The following is a 25487-nucleotide window of genomic DNA, read 5'->3' on the forward strand; positions in this document are numbered from 1 at the left end:
TAGAACAATTTTTTAGTCACTAGCCAATAGCAGTCTGCCCGGTAGGAGGGGTCTGGTTAGGTTTAATACTCCAGCTTTTGTGGCTTCTGTTATTCTTCTCTACAAGAGTCAAGACAGAAGTCAGACTACCAGAGCAAGAATTTTAGCTGAGGAAGCTTCTGCGATTTGAAGCGAAACGTCCTTGCGTCAAGCAACCCAGTCCAGTCAAAGATTCAAGCTTCTCTACTATGTTTTCCAAAAGAAAATGACACCTTATGCCAGAATTTAAATTTTGGTGGCAATTTTCACATTAGTACAATAAACCTAAAAATATATATATGTTATGACCATCTTCTTTGCAGAAGAAAAGTTGTATATTTTTCTGGGACACCCTAAATGTGACCGCATCAAACATTAAGAGAGCATTCCATGGGTTAAAAGCTGTCCTCCAAGGAGGACAAGACTTGTTTTATTCATTTATTTATTTGGTCAATTTTGGATGATTTTGGATTAGATGTTCTCTTGCTTAAGCATGGAGACACAATAATAAATGAATGTGGTGTTTTGAATATTGCAAAACACCACAGAACTGGAAAGTCTTTGGTTACTTGTTTTGTTTCTACTCTTTCTTAACATATACTATACATGCAGTCACTTAAAAGCTGTGCATCTGGTACTGTGAGAGACTGCTGTAACTTTTTATATTTCCAGTGAAGTCGTCACTACGCTGCACACAGTCTGGAAACAAATGGATGAACACACTGGGGAGCTATGATTAATAATGTGGATGGTTGGTTAACAGGAGGATGTATGTATGTATGTATGACCTCCCCTCCCCTCTTCAAATACAATGTCTTTTTTTTCCCCAGGTGTGCAAGCTTCGTGAGAGACTCCAAGAGCAGCGACAGGCCCGGGAGCTTGAGCAACATAAGCATGCTGTAGCACTCACTGACCTACGGGCCAAACTCCATGAAGAGAAGTTACGAGAGATCGCGGCTGCCCGTGAGTCCCTGGCGAGGCAGCATGAAGCTGAGCTAGCTCGAGCCATAAAAATCAGAGACACTGAGGTGCAGAGGCTCCAGGGTTTGGTCAGTGCTCTCAGGGATGGGGCAGCTGACAAACTCAAAAATGCTCTTCTCGGAGAGGCCCGTGAGGAGGCCAGGAGGGCTTTCGATGGGGAAAGGCTAAAGCTACAACAGGAGGTAGGTTGTAGTATGTTTATAGGTAAAAGTAAATACTTATAACGCCGCATTAAGTCCTTGATAAGTAACCTGCCGTATAATTCTGTGTATTCACAACCACATACAACCCCTGGCAAAAATTATGGAATCACCAGCCTCGGAGGATGTTCATTCAGTTGTTTAATTTTGTAGAAAAAAAGCAGATCACAGACATGACACAAAACTAAAGTCATTTCAAATGGCAACTTTCTGGCTTTAAGAAACACTGTAAGAAATCAGGAAAAATAATTGTGGCAGTCAGTAACGGTTACTTTTTTAGACCAAGTAGAGGGAAAAAAAATACGGACTCACTCAATTTTGAGGAATAAATTATGGAATCACCCTGTAAATTTTCATCCCCAAAACTAACACCTGCATCAAATCAGATCTGCTCGTTAGTCTGCATCTAAAAAGGAGTGATCACACCTTGGAGAGCTGTTGCACCAAGTGGACTGACATGAATCATGGCTCCAACACGAGAGATGTCAATTGAAACAAAGGAGAGGATTATCAAACTCTTAAAAGAGGGTAAATCATCATGCAGTGTTGCAAAAGATGTTGGTTGTTCACAGTCAGCTGTGTCTAAACTCTGGACCAAATACAAACAACATGGGAAGGTTCTTAAAGGCAAACATACTAGTAGACCAAGGAAGACATCAAAGCATCAAGACAGAAAACTTAAAGCAATATGTCTCAAAAATCGAAAATGCACAACAAAACAAATGAGGAACGAATGGGAGGAATCTGGAGTCAACGTCTGTGACCAAACTGTAAGAAACCGCCTAAAGGAAATGGGATTTACATACAGAAAAGCTAAACGAAAGCCATCATTAACACCTAAACAGAAAAAAACAAGGTTATAATGGGCTAAGGAAAAGCAATCGTGGACTGTGGATGACTGGATGAAAGTCATATTCAGTGATGAATCTCGAATCTGCATTGGGCAAGGTGATGATGCTGGAACTTTTGTTTGGTGCCGTTCCAATGAGATTTATAAAGATGACTGCCTGAAGAGAACATGTAAATTTCCACAGTCATTGATGATATGGGGCTGCATGTCAGGTAAAGGCACTGGGGAGATGGCTGTCATTACATCATCAATAAATGCACAAGTTTACGTTGATATTTTGGACACTTTTGGGGATGATGAAATCATTTTTCAAGATGATAATGCATCTTGCCATAGAGCAAAAACTGTGAAAACATTCCTTGCAAAAAGACACATAGGGTCAATGTCATGGCCTGCAAATAGTCCGGATCTTAATCCAATCGAAAATCTTTGGTGGAAGTTGAAGAAAATGGTCCATGACAAGGCTCCAACCTGCAAAGCTGATCTGGCAACAGCAATCACAGAAAGTTGGAGCCAGATTGATGAAGAGTACTGTTTGTCACTCATTAGGTCCATGCCTCAGAGACTGCAAGCTGTTATAAAAGCCAGAGGTGGTGCAACAAAATACTAGTGATGTGTTGGAGCGTTCTTTTGTTTTTCATGATTCCATAATTTTTTCCTCAGAATTGAGTGATTCCATATTTTTTTTTCCCTCTGCTTGGTCTAAAAAGTAACCGTTACTGACTGCCACAATTTTTTTTTTCCTGATTTCTTATAGTGTTTCTTAAAGCCAGAAAGTTGCCATTTGAAATGACTTTAGTTTTGTGTCATGTCTGTGATCTGCTTTTTTTCTACAAAATTAAACAACTGAATGAACATCCTCCGAGGCCGGTGATTCCATAATTTTTGCCAGGGGTTGTATATAAGTGCTTGTGTCTTGTGTTCCTTGACATTGTGTGGAAGTGCACTGTGCATTGTGTGATGCTGACAGAAACAAAATGAACATCATCTTTCTTGGCAGTCAAATATGCTGCTGCACTGTTCTTCCTGTCTCTGTTTTCATTGTTCAGTGCCCCAGCATATACAGTGGCTTGCAAAAGTATTCATCCCCTTGGTATTTCACGCATTTTAATTTGTTCGAGGCATTTCAAATACAAAAAGTAAATCAGGCTTATCATTATAAAAATTTCTAAAACTATCTTTACAATTTGATATAAATTAATTAAAAATATAAAAGCCAAGATGATGGGTTGCATAAGTAAAAAACCCCTCCTCCACTTCATGATGAAGTGGAGGAGGGGTTTCTTTCACCAAAACATTAAATCTAAGCTTGCATCTCAGATGTACCTTCTGGCAAATTGTAGCTGAACTTTGAGGCCTTCTTTTTAATAAAATCCTCATCTACACCACTTCATTATGAAGCTGTATAATTGCGGATGCAAAATGCAAAACATGCACTCTGCCCAATTTCTCCAATCACAACCACAGAAGCCTGTAACGTCTTCTGGGTTGTCTGGGTGTCTTGGTGGCTTTCCTCACTCTTCTTCTTGCACAGTCACTCAGTTTTTGAGAACTATCTACTCCACACAGATTTACCATAGAGTGCCATACTGTTTGTATTTCTTCATAACTGATGTAAATAAAGTTCAAGACATATTCAGTGACTTGGAAATGTTCATGTATCCATCCCCTGACTTGTCTGAAGAAAACTGGCAATTAAACTGATTATTTACAGGTATTACATCAAAGAGGCTGATTACTTATGCAGCCCATCATCTTTGCTTTTAAATTTTTAATTAATTTATATCAAGTTGTAGAGATTTACTTTCAGTTTGAGTCTAAGGAACATTGTATTATATTGAGAAGCCTGTTTTACTTTTTGTATCTGAAATGCCATAAACAAATTAAAATGTGTGAAATACCACGGGGCCGAATACTTTTGCAAGCCACTGTATACATGTAAATTTTTTTTTTTTTTTTTTTTTTTTACGTCTGTATTTCATTGAAGATGAACTTGCTTGAACTTGCTTCGCAGACTGCGCTATCAGTGCGCCCACCCTCCGATGACTAAAGTTGAACTAAGTTCTATAGTGTCATAATGTTGCCAAATGTTGCGCTTCACAAGTACAATATCGCCCTCTGCTAAGCTACATCAACCTGAGTTGGAGACAGGAAATTTGGACCCCTGGCCTTCTCTAGAGTTTCACAGAGATTTTTGAAAATCTGCGTTTGCCAGCATTAGCCACTTCAGGCCATAGTGTGAACGGGCCCTAAGCATCCGTGCTCTGGTAACAGTGTTGGGCTTGGTCAGCAAAAATGTTGATGACTTGAGTGTAGATTTAAGTTGTAATACCACAGAAATGTAGAATGACTGTCAGTTGATGGGTATTTTTGAGGAAGGTTGACATTATGTGAGTGTATATTTCTGTGTTAAGCTGCCCGTGCTGAGTGTTAATTTGGGGCTTTGCTGCTGAAAAACAGGAAGTGGTGTAGAGAAGCCTGTTGCCAAGCTATTGTTTAACTGCATCCTTTGCAGACAAATGGAGCAGCTATCAATACAACTGTTTAATATAATTCTGACTTGTTTCTTGTACGTGCAACAAAAAGGGGCACTGAGAGAGTGCAACACCTGCGCCTTAAGCCTGATTACACTTAACTCTGAGTCATACTAATTCATTCTTTGTGATACAGTGTTAAAACAACTGACAATGGTTACACTATGCATAGTTTCAACAGTCACAGCCATCAAAGCTAAAATCTTGTCTCCTCCCACAGCAACTCAATTTTTGAGAATTGCTTACTGCAGACAGATGGACCATACTGTTTTTAGTTCTGAATGATTGATGTACAACCCCAATTCCAATGAAGTTGGGATGTTGTGTAAGATGTAAATAAAAACAGAATACAATGATTTGCAAATCCTCTTCAACCTGTATTGAATTGAATGCACCACAAAGACAAGATATTTAATGTTAAAACTGATAAATTTTATTGTTTTTGTGCAAATATTTGCTAATTTTGAAATGATACCTACAACACGTTTCAAAAAAGCAGGGATATTTCACACAACATCCCAACTTCATTGGGACATCATTCAATATTCCTTATATTTATTTTGTCGAAGTATGGCCTCTAAAAATGTGAGAACTAGGATAGATTGGGGTCTCTGGCATTATTTATTAGTCTAGCTGCAGATGGACAGAAACTTTTTCTGTCTTGATGGACCTGAACGCATCTTGTTTCATTTCAACTCCAATGTACAGAGGCAAAAGTACAAAAATTGTAGCTGTCAAAATCTGTGTGTACCTGACTGTCTTAAAAAGACAAAAAGAAAAGAAAAAAGATTTTACCAATATTAACTAGAAAGGGCACTTGTAGAGTGCAACACCTATGCCATAATATATGTGTGGAAAAGCAGATGAGTTACTTTAAATTGAGACAATTAGGAATCATGAGCAAACATGGTAAGTCAGACCTCTGACACCACCCAGGGAACGCTCCAATTAGAATAACTCCAAAGTAAGGCACACAGGTTCATGGCAAACGAGGCAGAGTTGGAGGTTATAGAGTAGGAGCCAATACAGCACAAGCCGAGGAATCGACACCGCACCGGTGCATCCAACAGCCACTCGGCAGCACCTGTGCCTAGCAGCGCACAGCCAGCGACAGCTCCCACAAAGGTCTCTATTACTGAAACCGTTCGCATATGCACTTTAACAGTGCACAGGAACACGGAAGTGGAAACGTCAGATAGACACCTGCAGCAAACCTCCACAAGCAAGCGAAAGAAGAGCACTCTCCACCCCCTTTGAAGAACACTTTTCTATACTTATTGGCTGAAATCTAACCACCAGCTGAAAATAATTATGCTCACTCATACGGCTACATATGGTTCTACCTAAAACTGAACCATGTGAACTATCATATAAGCCTTCCACAATGTGTAATCCACATTGGCTTTAAATTGTTTAGTTTAAACAGTTATTACGACACAGGGATGGTGCCCAAGTGGTTACGTGCGCTTGTTTCCAGTGCAGAAGGTTCCTGGTCCAAACCCCACCCCTGCCCATTCTCCATTGTGGAGTTGCTTCAGGAAGGGCATCCGGCCTAAAACATGTGCCAAATCACCATGCAGATTCACCTTGGATCTGCTGTGGTGACCTCGAGTGAAAACAAGGGATATACAGTTGTATGTAAAAGCTTGGGCACCCCTGATTATTTCCATGATTTTCCTTTATAAATCATTGGTTGTTTAGATCAGCAATTTCAGTTAAATATATCATATAGCAGATGAACACACTGATATATGAGAAGTGAAATGAAGTTTATAGGATTTACAGAAAGTGTGCAATAATTCTTTAAACAAAATTAAGCAGGTGCATAAATTTGGGCACCCCAACAGAAAAAATACATCAATATTTAGTAGATCCTCCTTTTGCAGAAATAACAGCCTCTAAACACTTCCTATAGCTTCCACTGAGAGTCTGGATTCTGGTTGAAGGTATTTTGGACCATTCTTCTTTACAAAACATCTCCAGTTCAGTCAGGTTTGTTGGTTTCCGAGCATTGACAGCCCGCTTAAAATCGCACCACAGTTTTTCAATAATATTCAGGTCTGGGGACTGAGATGACCATTCCAGAATGTTGTACTTGTTCCTCTGCATGAATGCCTTAGTAGATTTTGAGCAGTGTTTAGGGTTGTTGTTGAAAGATCCAGCCCTGGCGCAACTTCAACTTTGTCATCGATTCATGAACATTGTTCTCAAGAATCTGCTGATAATGACTGGAATCCATGTGACCCTCAGCTTTAACAAGATTCCCAGTACCTGCACTGGCCACATAGCCTCACAGCATGATGGAACCACCTCCAAATTTTACTGTAGGTAGCAAGTGTTTTTCTTGGAATGCTGTCTTCTTTTTCAGCCATGCATACCGCCTCTTATGTCCAAATAACTCAATTTTAGTTTCATCAGACCACAGCACCTTATTCCAAAACGAAGCTGGCTAGTCCAAATGTGCTTTAGCATACCTCAAGTGATTCTGTTTTGTGGTGTGTACGCAGAATAGGCTTCCTCTGCATTACAGCATCATACAGCATCTCTTTGTGCAAAGTGCGCTGTATAGTTGAACAATGCACAGAGACACTATCTGCAGCAAGATCTTGTTGTATGTCTTTGGAGCAGGTCTGTGCGTTGACTATGACTGTTCTCACCATCCTTCACTTCAGCTTATCTGAGATATTTCTTGGCCTGCCACTTCGGGCCATAACTAGTACTGTGCCTGTGGTCTTCTATTTCCTCACTATGTTCCTCACAGTGGAAGCTGACAGCTGAAATCTCTGATAGCTTTTTGTATTCTTTACCTAAACCATGATGTTGAACAATCTTTGTTTTCAGGTCATTTGAGAGTTGTTTAGAGGCTACCATGTTGCCACTCATTAGAAGAGATGCAAAGAGGGGAAACATTTGCAAATGGCCACCTTAAATACCCTTTCTCATGATTGGATTCACCTGTGTAAGGAGGTCAAGGGTCAGTGAGTTTACCAGACCAATGTTGTGTTCCAGTAATTAGTGCTAAATGTATTCAAATCAATAAAATCAGTAAATATGTAAATACTAGAAACTTCATTTCACTTCTCAAAAATCTGTGTGTTTGTCTGCTACTTGATATATTTAGCTGAAATTTCTGATCCAGACAGTCAATGATTTATAAAAGAAAATCATGAAAATTCATTAGCATATGACTATATATATATATATATATGTGTATATATATATGTATATATGTATATATATATATATATATGTATATATATATATATATATATGTATATGTATATATATATATATATGTGTATATATATGTATATATGTGTATATATATATATATATATATATGCGTGTATGAATGATTGGGCCCAACTGTGACCTTCTTTTGTGACCTTGGGTCTTATTGTTTTAGCCCTTCTGTATTTGCAAATTATGTGTATTGTGGCCTTTCAGATTCAGGAGCAGAAGACCGCTAGGAAGCAGGCTGAGGAAGCACTGGCCAATGCTCTGCAGGCAGACAAAGCCAAGGCAGCTGATCTCCGTACAGCCTACCAACAACACCAAGATGAGGTGCATCGCATCAAACGGGACTGTGAAAAAGACATCCGACGTCTGGTGAGACAACAGGCTTTTGGGATAATCTGCACTACAAACATGTCTTACTTTAAACTGTCAAAACAACTAATTAAGCCTTTAGATAAGGGTTAAAAAGTCACTGTGTGGTGTACTTTGTTGAATAGTGTATTTCCTTGGTGTTAAACAAGAGAAATGCAAGGCAACCAGATATAGAAAGTTTCATAATAATAATTAAAAAAAATATTAGAAATATAAAATGTCTTCTACATAGTTGCTGTCTGTAATGACAGCCAGGTAGAATGTTTAGGGAATGTGACATTTCGTTGGTGGTGGGTTTAAATTAGAATGGCACATGATATATGAATATTTCCATGAGGGTGATTGTTGGAGAGGAAATCTTCTGTTGTTCCAATCATTACATTGATTTGATTTAAACTAAATCTTGAACTGTTGAGCTGTAATTTATGAAATGAAGACAGGTCTTTCACAGCTCTTCTTCTCATCTCTCTCTTCATCTTTATCCCACCACTCTGTGGAGTTGAAGGAACAGTGTGCTCCAAGATTGAGCAGTTTAGGGATGCAGTGTCTTGTTGAAGGACACGTCGACACTCAGCTACACATTACACTGCCCTTTGCACTGTGTATTATCCATCAGCGTCAGGCAAGCCTGACAAACCCAGAAGCTGTTGTTTCTGTCTTGCCAACTACAGTTTCTTATATGCTGCTTTAACATGCTTTACTACTTCTGAAGCTTATTTGTACTTCAGATTGTTCATTACCAGTGGTAGTACAGCCCTTGCATCAAAGTGGTTAATTAATATTAATCAGCTCATCTGAATTTGGCAGAATAAGATTCTGGTTCATGTAAGACTGTGCAAGTGGAATAATTTATTCCAACAAACTGTCTTTGTTTCCGAGACTTCCCCATTTCCAGTTGTAGCCATAAGAATATTGGCCCGTACCCAGTGTTATGCCTAAAATCCCTCAGATTGACAGCTTCTCCCTGATCATAATGACTGTTAAATTGTTAGAAAAGGTTTAAGACACCAATATTCTTTGGTTCTTAATGGAATGCTGCATCAAAGTCTCGATTAACCATTCCGGCAGAACCCAAGGATTTGCCAAAGAGACCTTGTATGAAACACAGCCTTAGGGCCCCTTCACACATAGTACGAATAAGTACAAATCAGGGCAAAGCACGGCGGAACAGCTTGGATGTGCAAACCACTAAAACATCGAGCCAACGGGCAGGCGTGAACGATGCCACTTGGTCAGTTATCGCGCAGCTGCTGTGAAAAAAATTAAAAATACATGCTGCGACAGTTTCATGAACGCGGGAACACAGTGTGAGCAGCTGCAGTATGCATAACCACATCGTGCTTCTGCTGTAATAAATAAATAAATACATGCCACCCACGGGATTCGAACCTGCAATTTCCAAAAGCTGTGATTGGCAGCCAGAAATGTTACCACTGAGCTACCATCGCTGTCCTGTAAAAGGTGCAGGAAAATGCCTGATATCAAGAAGGACATGGACGTATTTATAAAAATAAAAATAAAAAATACAGCCACACACCATATAAATTTTTTTTAATATGGTGGCATTTCATTGAATCCCTCTTATCAAGTGTACAATACAAGTGTGTTCTTCTGTTCTGTGTCTGTTCCTCCGTAGATGACCTATGGTCACAGTGTATTTTAAACATCCAATGGTTGGTATTTAAAAAGAAATTAATAAATAAATAAAAATTCAAACATTGCCATGGTCCGCTTGGGAAGGTAGGTCTCTGTCGATTTGTGGTGTGAACGCAAGTGGAACCAATGAATCAAGCGTGTAACTGTGGATTTCACACATATTATAGTTTTTGCTATTAAAAGGCACTGCAAAACAAGTCTTGTTGGTATGGAGTTAAATAAAAATGTGCCTCAGTGACTTTTTTTTTCATGTGACCACAACTGTGTACAGCTTGTTTAAATTTTTTTTTTTTTTTTTACCAAAATATGAATAGAAGAGTGTATTGAAGTACTTGCAGAGAAATACTTTCACAGGTTTTTCTTTTTGTATGACATAACCTGTCAGGATTAACTGGTTGAGGCTTCAACAGCTCTGACATGAGCGCTTTAAGGCCCGTCCACACAGAGATGAGTTTAGGAGTATCCGCAAAGATTTTGTACTGGCATTTTGACCACATAGAACCGGCATTTTGGAAGCCCAAAAATGCTGCTTTTTGAATACTGACCCCAGAATGGATAAATCTTGAAACACTGCTTTTGCATTTTTGTGTGTACAACTAATACGCAACTTTTGTGAAATGGTGATGTCATAGTCCCTGTCAGGTGTCTCGCATACTTAGCCTGAAACACATCCATTATATTGGTGTATTTGGAATGACACGATTCTGAAGTCAACATTCTCTTGTAGTTTAGTTGACTTATCGTCCAGTGTGAATCCAAGCAGAAGTTTTACTTTGTATGCGTGTGCTGTCCTCATTCTGAAGTATCTAGTTTTCACCAGCTAGACAGCGAGTTAACAACACTTCATATAATCAGACTTTATATCCTTTTGTGCTGGTTTATTTGTAGAATGGCCTCTGACCATTGTCCTCTTTAGGCTGACATAAAACTGAAAGAAATACAAAATATACAAAAGGTATTAGCTATCTAACATAGCAAACCAGCTTGTTGCATGCTAATTGTAGGCTAGCACAATAGCCTGCTCACAACACGATGTAAATATAAAGATTTGTACATACTTCACACAGAACAAAAAGAAAATTATTATTCCCTCCTATCCGAGTACCTACGGACAAATCTTGTCCAAGGCAACAACGGTATGAAGTTTAACTTTGGCTAAATGCATGAACAGCTCGGCGTTGAGTGCTGCCATCTTGGATTTTCTTTTCTTCCAAGATCAACAAAACACTATCACTAACCAACCACCAGAAGGCGCTATAGGGCAGTGTACAAAAACCACATCACTCAACTGCACTTATAAAGGGCAGAATAATGTGCATGCTCCACATCTTCTTCTTTTTTTTTTTTTTTTTTTTTTGAAGTGTTACAGGCTTGGCATATATACTGCAGCATTTTCAGTGGTTTCATGTGTACGCAGGTATTTGTTGAAATGGTGCCGTGTTTACAGAACAGTTTTTGAAAACGACAAAGTAAAAGATCGTATTGTGTAAGTTCTGTTTCTCTGTGGACAATTCATCAGTTACTAGGCTCCTGGAGTTGCTGCTAATACCATGTAACACAAAGTTGTGGTCAAGTAAAAAGGTTGCAGTGTGAAAGCAAACTGAACCAAGGGAAAAGTGTAGGATGCAGTGTTTTTTGTGTTGTTTGTGATTGGGAGGTATTCACAATTTTTTTAACCAAACATAAATTTCAAGCCAGTATCCAATTGGTAACCACAAACTTTAAGGTTTGCATTATTTGATGTAGTAAGATTTCAGAGATTTTTTTTATTTTTTTTATTTTAACCCACTGCTCACTAACCTGCTCCTGTAAACTCTTTTTTTATAGATGGATGAAATAAAGGCAAAGGACCGGGTTGTGTGCACCCTGGAGAGGGAGCTTGGAGTGCAGGCTGGTTATGCTCAGAAGCTGCAGCTCCAGAAGGAAGCTCTGGACGAGCAGCTCGGCCAGGTACGAGAGGCTGAGCGACACAACCACGGAAGCCCCAAGAGAGAGGTGGTACCTGGGCTAGGGGACAGTCCAGACCTGCTCACCAATCAGGTACACACATTTATTTATAATTAAGTACATGTGAGCATGCTATAACTGGAATACAAAGTAGTTACAAAGCTAATATGCTTTTCTATTTAAACATTTGCTCATGTTCATTTAAAGGCTGCACAAGCTGTAAGATTTCACAGATATCAACCAGTGATTTATCTCTCATTCAGGAGAACTGTGCCTACAGCACTTTTGCAGATAAGGCAAACATGCACAGGTGCACTGTGAAAGGCAAACTCATCCTTCATGCCATCACCTCCTCTTTCTGATCCACCTCCACTACCTTCCTGCATGCTTGCCCGTTTTCAGTTTTTGTCTTCCTCCTCCTCTCCTGTCCCTCCTGCTCTCCAGGAAGCAGAGGAGCGTGACTTGAGGAGGTTCCAGCTGAAGATAGCGGAGCTCCACTCAGTCATCAGGAAACTGGAGGACAGGAATGCACTGCTGGCTGACGAGAGGAACGAACTAGTGAGGAACACGTTTATGTGCATGCATGCAGTGGTGGAGTAATGCAGATGTGTCACTTACAGTACATACTGTCTGACTTAAAAATACTCACGAGGACAAAAGGTATTAAACTTTATGCACAGTAACTATGAGTGCAGTTTTTTTCTAACTTTCTTTCCTTGCTCCTGAAACGTATGTTCAAACTGGAAATTCTTTAACACTTCAGATTACATTGTTCCCCACCCCATTTCCTTCCTCTGTGCAGCTGAAGCGGGTGCGAGAAGCAGAGAGCCAGATGAAGCCCATGTTTGAGAAGAATAAGCGCCTGTCCAAGAAGAATGATGACCTCCTGCAAACTTTGCAACGCATGGAGGAGAAACTTAAGAGCCTGAGTCGAGATAATGCAGAGATGGTGAGGGGTGCCCACTCTGTTATATCTCCGAGCTCCCTGTTCTTTGAGTTCTCTCTCATTTCAAAGTTCAAATACTATTAGAAACTACATGTTTATTCAGTTCACGAGGATTACAATGGGATTCTGTGGTGGTAGTTTTGATGCCATGGAGAATCTTGTATATGAGAAACGGAACCTCCAGTGGCCATTTGAGGGAAAACATGACTAATAAAGAGGGACTCTGTACTCTGGTCTCTACTTCAGAAGGAGAGGGTGGCATCCTCACGGCCACCATCACAGCAGCAATCCAATCCACCTCAGCTGAAGCGACCAATCTCCCTGACAGATCTAAGCCATGCCCATGAGGAACAGGAGGTGGAGTTCCTCAAGCTGCAGGTTGTCGAACAACGTGGCATCATTGATGAGCTCACACAGGTTAGAGTTCTGCTCAATCCCATGTCAGCACACTGTTGAGAGTAATGCTTGTTGTGGAGAATCTCTTCATCAAAACACATTAGAACAGTGTATCATGTTGGAATTTCAGTCACTGGGTCCCACCTTCCACTCAGTAGAGAGAATTAAGCAGCACAAGTATCATTGCTAGTTTTGACTGATGAAGTTGTTATTTTCATGCCCACGTACATTAAAGGTGACCATTCCATTAGAGAGATGTTAATTACACATGAAACACAGTGTTTGCTCCTGGAAATATATAATATCTGATCAAATTTAATTCTGAGAGTCTTTCATCATTCCTCATAGCCCTGTACATAAACACATCCGAAGGCATCAACAAGAATTTAAAGGTAGTGTGCATGCCATTTGGCAGTGGATCTGCAGTAATGCACATACAGAGATGAGATGGGTAATGAAAATTCTGCTTCCTTTTTTAAATTTAAACATTAGTTTGTGATTCATGCTGTGCAGTTTGATTTGATTTGGTTAGACCTTAGTTGTGTGAAGTGCCTGGAGGCAGCTTTGTTGTGATTTGGCGCTATGTAAAATTAAATAAATTGAATTTGATAAACAATGAAAGTAAATGTGAAGATGCATTATATTTTCTGTTGATACAAAAGAAATTATTGCAAACACGTCTGCATTTTGTAATATTTATTGTTGTTAGAATAATATGCATATGTCACAGACATGAATGAGCAAAGCTCGTCAGCATATCACCATGCTCCCCCAGACCCCCCAGCCTTTTTAAGAATTTTTCTTTATTTGTCTCTCACATGCCTGGAAAAGCTCTTCCCCATCTAACCATGCCGTTTAGGTCCTTCAGACTTTATTTTGAGTAAATGCTTCAGGGGAGCATTAGCATGGCAAAAACCTTTCAGCCTTCTTAAGCATTTTCATTATTTTGCCTTTCATCTTCTGGAGGGGCTCTACTCCCCACCTTTTTAAGCATTTTTCTTTTTTGCTTTTTAGCTGACCCCCCCCATTACAGCCCTCTTAACCCCCTGACACTTTAAGCATTTTTTAAATGTAGATGTAAATTAATATTCAAAGTTTTCAGCTAGTTGACAGTAGGGCTGTACAATATGGCCAAATTATCATATCTCAATATTGTCATATAAATTGTCATGTAAATGTCACTTATATGCATGTTGTCCATATTCTTGAGCTACTAAGGTGGGTAGGGAGAGTTCCAATGGGATAAAAAAACTTTTCAACCTACCTTCCCTGGTTCTCAAGACCAGGCACCTAAGTAGTTCTACTCTATCTCTCTTTCTTTTTTAAAAAGATATTTAGGTGTACCTTACACTAGTAGAGTTCCACCTTAGATTTGGAATGTATAATAGAAGATATACCTTACTGAATTGTCATATCAGTATGATACACGATATGACTGTGATTTGACAGATTGTGCAGCAACAGTGAAAATTGAACATTCTTAAACAAAAGGTAATAATACCACACTCATTTTGCACTCATCATAAAGTTAAGATACCTTGTCCTTCAAAAGTATTGCAACGCTTGGAATTTCACACATTTTAATTTATGCCATTTTAAATACAAGAAATACAAAAAATAAAGAATAAAAATTCCTAAAATTATCTTCCTCAAACTCAAACTGAAATCAAATCTCTAAAATGTGATAAAACCTGTAAATAATAATCAGTTTTATTGCCCGTTTTCTTTAGACAAGTCAGTGGATGGAAACATGAACATTTCCAAATCACTGAATATGTCTTGGACTTTATTTACATCAATTATGAAGAAATACAAAAGTTTCTTTCACCAAAATATCAAAACTAGGCTTTCATCTCAAATGCAGCTGAACTGTCGGTCTTCTTTTTAAGAAAATCCTCTTCTACACCACTCCATCAGTAAGCTGGATATTGTATTTTTAATTAATTTATATCAAGTTGGAGAGATTTGCTGTCAGTTTGAGTTAAGGAAGATAATTTTAGAAAAAATGTATTTGAAATAGAATTAAAATGTTTAAATATCAAGTGTTCCAATACTTTTGAGGGCAGTTGAGAAACACTGAGGAGCAGCATCTATCATCTCATATATAGGGCAGCAGATAAGAGAATATCTAGAGTGGAATCCTGCAAATGGTGATACAAGCACCAAATTTGGCACAAATAATCCATAGACGTTAACTCTTAAAAAAAAAAAAATGATTGGCCACTTGAATTTTCAGTAGGCAGCCAGGAAGAGGTCAATTGAAGAATTACACAGGGGTCAAAATTAAAAGATGCTCCCATCATATAGAAAACTACACCACATTATTTGCCTAATCATAAAGATTCCAAAAAGGTATAGTTTGGACAATCTGTGACTGAATGTTATGGACTTATGAGGTAAAAGCTGCAAGAATGGTGACAAATGTCTGTTTCAGTTTGTACAGGGGTCAAAAGTTAAAGTTGCTCCATTAATTTTGCTCCAGCTGTATTTGTGCTGAATTTGATGCTTGTATCACCATGTGAAGGATTGTTTGTTATCTGCTGCACTAATAAGCCAACAGAGCATGAGCCAGCTGCTGTCTGTTACCTTAAACATGTGTATATAAGGCAACCCGAATTAAAAGAGAAATGCTGCTTTTAACAACCTGGACCTTATTTCTGGCATAAAATACGGTCGTTTACTCACCAATATAAGTTTGGTGTGATTAGAAGTCCATAGTTCAAACGACGTGTTCAGTTCAAATCTGAAGGAAATATTTTTCTTCTTCTACTAAGGTGGATTAAAACTTTTTGTGGTACACAGCACAAACTACTGGACAGGAGGAACCTAGCAGTCAATGTGGCTCACTGATTTGAAAATGCAGCTCTTTCAACCAGACGTGTGGTGCCGTGACATGTCAATCATCTGTGTCCAATCAGATTTCAGGGGAGTCCAGTTAAACCCCGGCCTCCGCTCTAGCTTCACCCATGCCAGGAAGTGTTCAACATTTCCTGTTTCACTGTGACTGAAAAGTTGGCACTTCCTGTTTGAGTGTGAGCTTGCCACTGAGTTCCCGCGAGATTCCAAGGGATCTCGTCTGTCAAACCAGGAAGTGTTTGACATTTGAACATTTCCTGTTTTACTGTGGATTTGAAAATTGGCACTTCCTGTTTAGGACGCCCTGTACCATGAGTGAGCTTCGTGCCGCTGCGCGATGTTTTGCTCATATTATGGTTGTGGGTACAGTGGAAGAGCTGTTTGAGAGGCAATGTCATTTTTTGGAAGATTAAATGAATTCATCATGCTGTCAGTATCAGTAATAAAAAAAATTCTGTTCACTCTTGTGAGCATTTTTGTGCCAGTACCATGTCCTTGCTTGGCTAAATCTGTAAAAATTATGTGAATAATAAGAAAATAATGTAATCATTTTTTATGAGCCTGTCAGAACCTACAAATAATAAATAAATAATTGCATAATTTGATCGTGTGTGCTCAGTTCCATTGACTTTGCAGCAGAATCCAAAAGTTTACACAGCATTTGCTCCCCCTTCAGTGTGCACCAATGTTCATATTCCACTCCAAACACAAATACAGTTTAATCTCTCTTGGAAAAAAAATCTATTCTGTAGTTTCACAACAGTTGATCTCAGACTTAACACTTTCTTTCATGGAGAATTTTAAATTGCTAATGTCCTTTTTTATTTAAAGTTTTTGCTAATTTGCAAGATCATACCTCAGCTCTGTTACTGTAAGCACACACATGGACTGTGCTTACTATCACTTAGAGCCAAGACTGTAAATAAAACCAATTAAGAGATACTAAGCCTGTATGTAAGAAACTGATGTTTTCACTTGGAAATGTTTACATGAAGCCAAATTTAACTGACATTGAGAGAAAATACACAGTGAAAAGTGACTGAGCACCTAAATACCAGATGTATGCACACTCATCAGTACGCCCATGTGGTCAGGTGCAGTGGTGATGTATTACTGTCGTGAGGCAACAGAAAGCTATTGTGCCAGACCGATAAAAACTGCCCTAAAATCATGCTTTTCTGTCTTTTTTTTTTTTTTTTTTTTTTTTTTAGCCGTAATATTCAGACACACCTTACCTCAGCTCCTCCTTATCTGTCTCCCTACATGTGTAGGACCCAACATCAATAGCCCCTGCCCTAAAATCATGCTTTTCTGTCTTTTTGTCTTTTTTTTTTTTTTTTAGCCGTAATATTCAGACACACCTTACCTCAGCTCCTCCTTATCTGTCTCCCTACATGTGTAGGACCCAACATCAATAGCCCCTGCCCTAAAATCATGCTTTTCTGTCTTTTTTTTTTTTTTTAGCTGTAATATTCAGACACACCTTACCTCAGCTCCTCCTTATCTGTCTCCCTACATGTGTAGGACCCAACATCAATATCCCCTTTCCTCTCATTCTGTTGTTCAGATGGTGGTCCCAAGAGTGAGAATAGCACTTGCGAAAAAAAGCTTTTAAATATGCTGCTCCTTCCACATGGAATAACTTAACAGATCGAATAGAAATTGTCACAACTGATCTCTCTGGGGAGTTTAAATCGATATGAGGGATTGAGAGGAAAACTCCCTTGGTCAATGTGACTGCTTTTAAATATTTTTATGATGGCATTTTAGAAACTGTACCTGTGTCCCATGCTGGCTGGTTGTTGTGATTTTATTTTGTGTCTCTTGGTGGCCATGTTGTTGTGCTGCTTCCATGAACAGGTCATTTTTGGAAGAGAGATTTTTAATCTCAGTGATGCTTTTACCTGGTTAAATAAAGTATGTATGTATGTATATATATATATATATATATATATATATACACACACACACTCTTATCTCACATTTGATCTTCCTCAGTTAAGTCTGGCATGAATTTTTCAAATCGTTTACAGATAATTGAAGTGTGTAATTTATAGTCCACGTTTAGAATTGATATAGGTCTATAATTACTACAATTTTCCTTATTGTTGTTTTCTTTAAGGATTAAGGTTATAATTAGGGATGTCCCGATCCGATCACATGATCGGAATTTGGGCCCGATCACATGGTTTCAGACTTGATCGAAATCAGACGTTGCATCCCGATCAGGAATCCGATATAGATTTTATCCTCATTATTTTGATGAGCGCTATTTCAATCTCATTATTGCAGATTAGTGGGCCTTTCACGCTTCGAAAGCGTCAGAGGCATCAAGAATCGGTCTAAAAAGCATTATTTTCAATGAAACGCGTTGCTTTTTAGAGGTGTCAGAAGCGTCGTGTCAAAAGATGAGCTAAAGCGACGGTTCTGATGGGAGCGCGCATTGCCACTTGTTGGCAGGCTGACGGGGGCAAAGTTGAACCCAATCTTTTTTTTTTCTTTTTTTTTTTAATGAACAAAAGAAAAAACACAAGTTCAACCCAGTCCAACTTTTGACTCTGAGCTGTGACGTAGCTTTGGGCTGTCCAGTAGGAACGACGCGTTGGTCCAAAACACGGAAGACTAGTGGCAGAAACCACTGATCTGTACAAAACAGATCAGTGCAGAAACACCTGATCTCTACAAAACAGAAACGTGTCACAGGACTGCTCATTTATAGAGCAGGTTTCTGAAGAAAAATCCTTGGAAATGTTTTTTGTTGTTGTTTGTTACCTCAAAATTTCTGATTACTGTTTAAAAAAAGTTTAGAACACTTGTAATTAAAATAGCTAAATCAATAAATGGTTCTTTAGAAACGTTTCATCTGTAAATTAAAACCACCTGTTATTTCAGATTAGATAATTTCTTGTTTAACATAAAGAACCTTGGACATTTATTTTTAGACAAATAAAATAACATTGGAATTTGTACATTTTTTAAGTCTGGCAGATTATTACTTGATTGTTCAAGCTACCTCAAGGAGAAATGCACTGTTTAAGTGATAAATAATAAAATAAGGTAATTAAAATGAAAATATTATATATTTAGCATTTGTTCATTGTTCATTCAGTTTTTTAAAGTATCGGCTCGGGACTCGGTACCGGCAGATGCTCAAAATCAGATGACTTGGAATCGGATCGGGGCCAAAAAACCCGATCGGGACATCCCTAGTTATAATTGCCTCTTTCCATGATGGGGGTATCTTACCTTCTTTCATAATCCAATTAAAAGTCCTATAGAGAGGTGGACTCAGTTCATTTTCGAATATTTTATACCACTCTACAAGAAAGCCTTCACTACCTGGGGTTTTATTTGTTTTTAACCCACCTATTGCGTTATCTCCTCCAGTGATATTTCTGATGTAACTATCTTATTTTGTTTCTCTCTGATACTAGGTAAATCAATTGTATTTAAAAAATCTCTCATTAATTTAGTATCTACCATGGATGTTTGTGTATATAATTATTTATAGTACTCCCTAAAGATATGTTCTGTTTCTTTTGGCTCAGTCATCTATTTGTTTGTATTGGGATCTTTTATTTTATGTATTGTATTATCAGCCTGCTGTTTTCGTAATCTCCGGGCGGATTTTGGGGCCCAATTCATAATATTCCTATTTTGTGAATCTTGCTTTTTTCTCTAACTCTTGACCCAATATCTCATCCATGTGTCTCTTCAAAACTTGTTCTTGTTCATAAATTTCCTGATCCTTATTTTTCCCATATATCTGTTCTGATTCTTTCAAATCTGAGATTAACTTGTTATATGTTTCCGTTTTGATTTTCTTCATATGTCATCTTCGCAATTAACCTGCCTCGTATTACAGCTTTGAGAGAGTCCCATAGTATTAATGGATCTACCATACCATTATCACTTTCTTTTAGGATTCTCTCAATTTCAGATTTAATGTCCTTGACTATTGTTTTATAATTTAGTATCCCGACATTTAGTCGCCAGACTGTGTTCTGTTCTTCTTTTTACTCTCAATTTGAATAGTTAAATATGTTGCATTGTGGTCCGAAACATCTGCTACCCCAATTTTAGAATCTGTTACCCTGCAACAATCTGCTTTCAGTGTGAAGAAATAGTCTATTCTAGAGTGGACAGAATGTGGCATTGAATAATGTGTAATCTTTCTCTAGAGGGTGGAGGTTTCTCCAGATGTCCACCAGTCCCAGTTCTGCACAGAATGTATTGAGGAGTTATGTTAAATGATTTTTACTCTTCTTTTTGCTCGTTGTATCCAGATTGTGATGTAGTATCACTTTCAGATCCCCTCCACATATACAGATTCCCTCAGTTTCCATTGCAATGATAGCAAATAGGGACTTAAAAATGTTTATTACTTTAAGGTGGGACATAAATGTTCATTAGTGTCATTTGATTTTCCACTTTACCCTTTATTATGATATATCTCCCCTGTTTGTCTATTTCTTTCAGATTTTCAAATTTAACAGAGTTTGATATCAAGCTTGCTACCCCTATTTTGTGTTTACCCCTGTATGAACTATAATATGTATGTTTATAGTCAAATCCCTTCAGCTTGTCATGTGTTTCTTGTAATGTGCATCTTTTCTTTTTTTAAATTTTGTCATTATTTTGGCTCTTTTAATTGGATTACCTAGACCATTAACATTTAGAGACATCAACTTAAGTCCATGGCCTTGAGTCATTTAGTTTGATGTGAGCATTTTGACTGTATCCCCTTAGTTTAACAACAAAACTGCCGTATTTCCCCTTAAACCTTAATGTAAACATAACAAACACTACAGCTCTAAGAATTTGAGCAAAAGAACATTACCTAAATAACTGTCTGACTTCCAAAAGCAGGTGAACACCTCCCACACTACAATTGTGGGTCGAGGGAGCTGTCCCAAATAGGGCCCCCCTGTAGTAAGGTTTGGACTTAGCCAATAACACTTATTTATCGACATCTTGAGAGAACTTTCTTATGTAACTGCTGATCATTCATAACAATTAGCACAATGGAATATGCGGGCAGTTTAGAGGAGTGCAGTAAGTCTTAATCCAAATGATGAATTTTCAGTCTTATTCTTTTCAGTTTTCTTAATCAAAATGATTAATTTTCAGTCTTATTCTTTTCAGTTTAATGCACTCATATACCTAGCATTGCCTTTATCGCCTTTGAAATTCCTGTAGCTTTAGTTTGGCTCGCTCCATGGTGTCCTCAGAGTGACGGTTTCACTGCCACGGCAACGCTCTCTGGAGCCGTTCTTCCATCCCGGTCCGGGTTGCGCCTCCTCTCCTGGGTACCTCCATCTGTAGTCCTTGTCTGTTCGGCTCCGCTGCCGCTTCCTGCGTGCTGTCGTATGTCCGCGGACCGCTTTCCCAGTGGATTCTGATTTTTGCCAGGGGTGTCTGGAAATGGATTCCTCTCTCCTTAAGTGCTCTTTTAATGCTGACATATTCCTTCCTTTTTTGTGCCAGCTCTGTGACTTAGTCGTGATCAAAAGACAGTGCGCGGTTTTGGTATTGGATTTTCTTTTTCCATGCTTCCTTCAGTATTTTCTCCTATGTCGTGCACTGTAAAAAGTTCACCACCAGTGACCTTGGGGGTTTGTCAGAGTCCGGTTTCTGTATTAGAGCTCTGTATGCTTGCTGTATTTACAGGTCTTTCAAGCCAAGAACAGACCAAGAAGGGACCAACAGACCAAGAAGGGAGAAACTGACGGGATATTATTCCGTCGGTTTCTCCCTTCTTGGTCTGTCAGTCTTTCCTGCAGTATCCTCTGTTGTTTCAGCGCCTGGAGCAGGGCGTCTTTTACCTCCTCGTTCCATCTTTCCATGTCGGCCACTCTCTGTTCTGCTTCATCAAAAAGTCCTCGAGTTCCTCCATCATTCCTTTATTGATTTCTTCTTTAAATGTGGTTAACTCCATTTTCATTTCACTTTTGAAGTCTTGAATCTCTCTGACTGTCTTTCAGACCTGCTGGTATCATATCTGTAGCTTTGGTGTCCACATGTTCCTGCTCACCTGTACCTGTTACAGACATGGCTCCTCCGTGTTTCTCCGTTAGTTCAGGTTTTTTGTAGTTTGTAGAGAAGGCCGTGGCGTTTCTGGATGTTGTTGATGTATGGCTTTTGCTTTGCATGGTAGAGTTTTAACTTGCATTTGTAGATGTAGCTATGAACTGTGTTAACTGACAGTGGTTTTCTGAAATGTTCCTGAGCTCACGTGGTAAGATCCTTTACACGATGTCAGTTTTTAATGCAGTGCCGCTTGAGGGATTGAAGGTCACAGGCATTCAATGTTGTTTTTCGGTCTTGTCGCTTACGTGTAGAAAGTTCTCCAGATTCTCTCAATCTTCTGATTATATTATGGACTGTAGATGATGGAATCTCTAAATTCCTTGCAATTGAACATTGAGAAACATTGTTCTTAAACTGTTGGACTATTTTTTTACGCAGTTGTTCACAAAGTGGTGATCCTCGCCCCATCTTTGCTTGTGAACGGCTGAGCCTTTTGGGGATGCTCCTTTTATACCCAATCATGACACTCACCTGTTTCCAATTAGGTGTTCTTTGAGCATTCATCATCTTTCCCAGTCTTTTGTTGCCCCGTCCCAACTTTTTTGAAACGTGTTGCAGGCATCCATTTCAAAATGAGCAAATATTTGCACAGAAACAATGTTTATCAGTTTGAACATTAAATATCTTGTCTTTGTGGTGTATTCAGTTGAATATAGGTTGAAGAGGATTTCCAAATCATTGTATTCTGTTTTTATTTACATTTCACACAACATCCCAACTACATTGGAATTGGGATTGTACAATAAAACTCAACACTCGTGGTTCAAGCTCTGACTAAATAATGTAATGTAATGCAAATCATTCTTATTATCTTTAGGAGCGGGACCGACTGGTGATGTGCAAAAAGAACAGGAGGAAACCTCTCAAACTGTCTAAAGTAAGTGTACATTACTGTGTGTTTTTAATCAGTGGTGTTGTCACCAAGCAACTGCCCTATCCGTGGTTGGCTGATCATCATTGTGTTCTGTGTGTGTCTAATTAGACTCGGGAGACAATAATGACAGTGTCCCTCATAGCTGGAATCATCAAACTCAATCCACACAACCTGCATGCACCATAACCACAGTTAGTGGAAAATAGTTATTTTTGTCTTAATACATTTGTGGGGCCATTCATTAATTCACTATAAAAACAGATAAATAAGCAGACTTTGGATTCTTATTTGTGTTTTGTGTGAACAAGGATAAATGAGCAACAGTAACTGCGCCATTGTGTTTGTGGATACATGTGTGTGCACATGTATTTGGAATAATACTTAGGGGAATATTGGAGAGACTTGTGTTGCTAGGAGGAGGAGTTTGTAGAATCATAACACAGCATATAATTCTCCCACATCTCCTGCTGGAACCAGTTTGTCACCTTGGCAAGGTGGATACAGGGATACACAGCAGTGTGCGTTCAGCTGTGGAGTTGTACCCGGAGTTTTTCTTGGGGGGTGGGGGGGCTTTGGTGGATTGAAAGCAGAGTACATGAGCCTGAGCCTGGAGATAAAAGCTGCCTTTTTTCCCCCCACCTCGCTCTTTCAGTAGTAGTTTGATTGTATGACAACAAAGAACACAAAGGATTGTGGTGCGCTAGGGAGACCAGCAAATGTAGTTTCCATGTTTTTGGACAATTAAATGCAGTTTTTTGGAGGGGGGGGTTTTGTGTGTGTTTTTAATGGAATTACAACATGGCAGAATACCTTCTTCTCATTCTCTACTTCTCTTCCTTTATTTGCCTGTGTGTGCTAGTGTGCCTGTACTTCTCAGGGTGCCAGGAAATGACTTATAAACATGATGGTAAGGATTCTGCTTAATTCAGAGAAACATAATAGTGTAGCTGATGAAAATGGAAATGCAACGACTTGATCTGAGATGAACAGTAGAAATGGAGACTTGTAAACGTTCTGGTGTGATGGCTGTTTGGTGGTTTTGAGCAGCGTCTTGTACCTAGTTTAGATCAGCAACGGGCAAACTGATGTGAATAAACTATTAGTGATCAACACAGAAGCAGTTGTGAATGTTTTAGATTTAGTGGTTATTCTGAATCTTATTTGATCAAATTTGGCTGGTTTTTGCCTTTTTCAAACACTTTTTTTCCTTTTTTCTTTTTTTTTTTTTTTTACAAGCCAAAAAGTGGCCTAATGATTTAAGAATGTCCCTCATGTTTTTATTATTATTATTATTTATCTGTCTGTTTGTCTGCAGAGGCATGTTGTGGAGACATATTTTGGATTTGATGAGGAGTCAATTGACTCTGAGACTTCCTCTCTAACTTCTTACAACACTGACCTGACTGACCGCACCCCTGCTACTCCAGAGGAAGATCTGGAGGAGGTGAGAAAGCCTTCATCTACACTTAATGAAATGCTAGAAATCATATTCTACAGAATTTACAGCAGAAGGATGTCTGCATAATTATTCAGACACAAGACAGAAAACTAATTTAAAAAGATGGAAAAAGAAAGGTATGCTTAAAGTTATATTAATTTAAATCTTTATGCACTTGAATTTCAGACCGTTTCCCGTGAGGAGTCAGAGCTCCGTTTCCGTCAGCTAACCAGGGAGTACCAGGCTCTCCAGCGGGCCTATGCTCTCCTGCAAGAACAGACAGGTGGCTCTTTGGATGCTGAGAGGGAGGCCAGGGTTTGTATCACTTAACCAATCATATATATATATATATATATATATATATATATATATATATATATATATATACAGTAAGGAAAATAAGTATTTGAACACCCGCGGTTTTGCACGTTCTCCCACTTAGAAATCATGGAGGGGTCTGAAATTTTCATCTTAGGTGCATGTCCACTGTGAGAGACATAATCTAAAAAAAAAAATCCGGAAATCACAATGTATGATTTTTTTAATAATTTATTTGTATGTTACTGCTGCAAATAAGTATTTGAACACCTACCAACCAGCAAGAATTCTGGCTCTCACAGACCTGTTAATTTTTCTTTAAGAAGCCCTCTTATTCTGCACTCTTTACCTGTATTAATTGCACCTGTTTGAACTTGTTACCTGTATAAAAGACACCTGTTCACACACTCAATCAATCACACTCCAACCTGTCCACCATAGCCAAGACCAAAGAGTTATCTAAGGACACCAGAGACAAAACTGTAGACCTGCACAAGGCTGGGATGGACTACAAGACAACAGGCAAGCAGCTTGGTAGAAGACAACAACTGTTATGATTATTTATTAGAAAGTGGAAGAAACACAAGATGACTGTCAATCTCCCTCGGTCTGGGATTCCATGCAAAATCTCACTTTGTGGGGAAAGGATGATTCTGAGGAAGCTCAGAACTACACAGGAGGACCTGGTCAATGACCTGAAGAGAGCTGGGATCACAGTCACAAAGATTACATTAGTAACACATGATGCTGTCATGGTTTAAAATCCTGCAGGGC

At 38.8% G+C, this 25487-nt stretch overlaps 1 protein-coding gene across 2 annotated transcripts in view; it reads left to right on the forward strand.

The window, feature by feature from the left end:
- jakmip1 (janus kinase and microtubule interacting protein 1) overlaps positions 1–25487 on the forward strand; it is a 132670-nt gene that overhangs the window by 69261 nt on the left and 37922 nt on the right. For both annotated transcript variants that reach the window (XM_034181046.1, XM_034181047.1), the window contains exons 3-11: positions 849–1181; positions 8031–8192; positions 11676–11888; positions 12240–12353; positions 12598–12744; positions 12988–13158; positions 22901–22960; positions 24273–24401; positions 24582–24710. In XM_034181046.1, the coding sequence (XP_034036937.1) occupies positions 849–1181; positions 8031–8192; positions 11676–11888; positions 12240–12353; positions 12598–12744; positions 12988–13158; positions 22901–22960; positions 24273–24401; positions 24582–24710 (1458 nt within the window). The remainder of the gene's footprint in view (positions 1–848; positions 1182–8030; positions 8193–11675; positions 11889–12239; positions 12354–12597; positions 12745–12987; positions 13159–22900; positions 22961–24272; positions 24402–24581; positions 24711–25487) is intronic.

The sequence above is a fragment of the Thalassophryne amazonica genome, chromosome 11 (genome assembly GCF_902500255.1).
Source record: "Thalassophryne amazonica chromosome 11, fThaAma1.1, whole genome shotgun sequence".
Classification (NCBI taxonomy): domain Eukaryota; kingdom Metazoa; phylum Chordata; class Actinopteri; order Batrachoidiformes; family Batrachoididae; genus Thalassophryne; species Thalassophryne amazonica.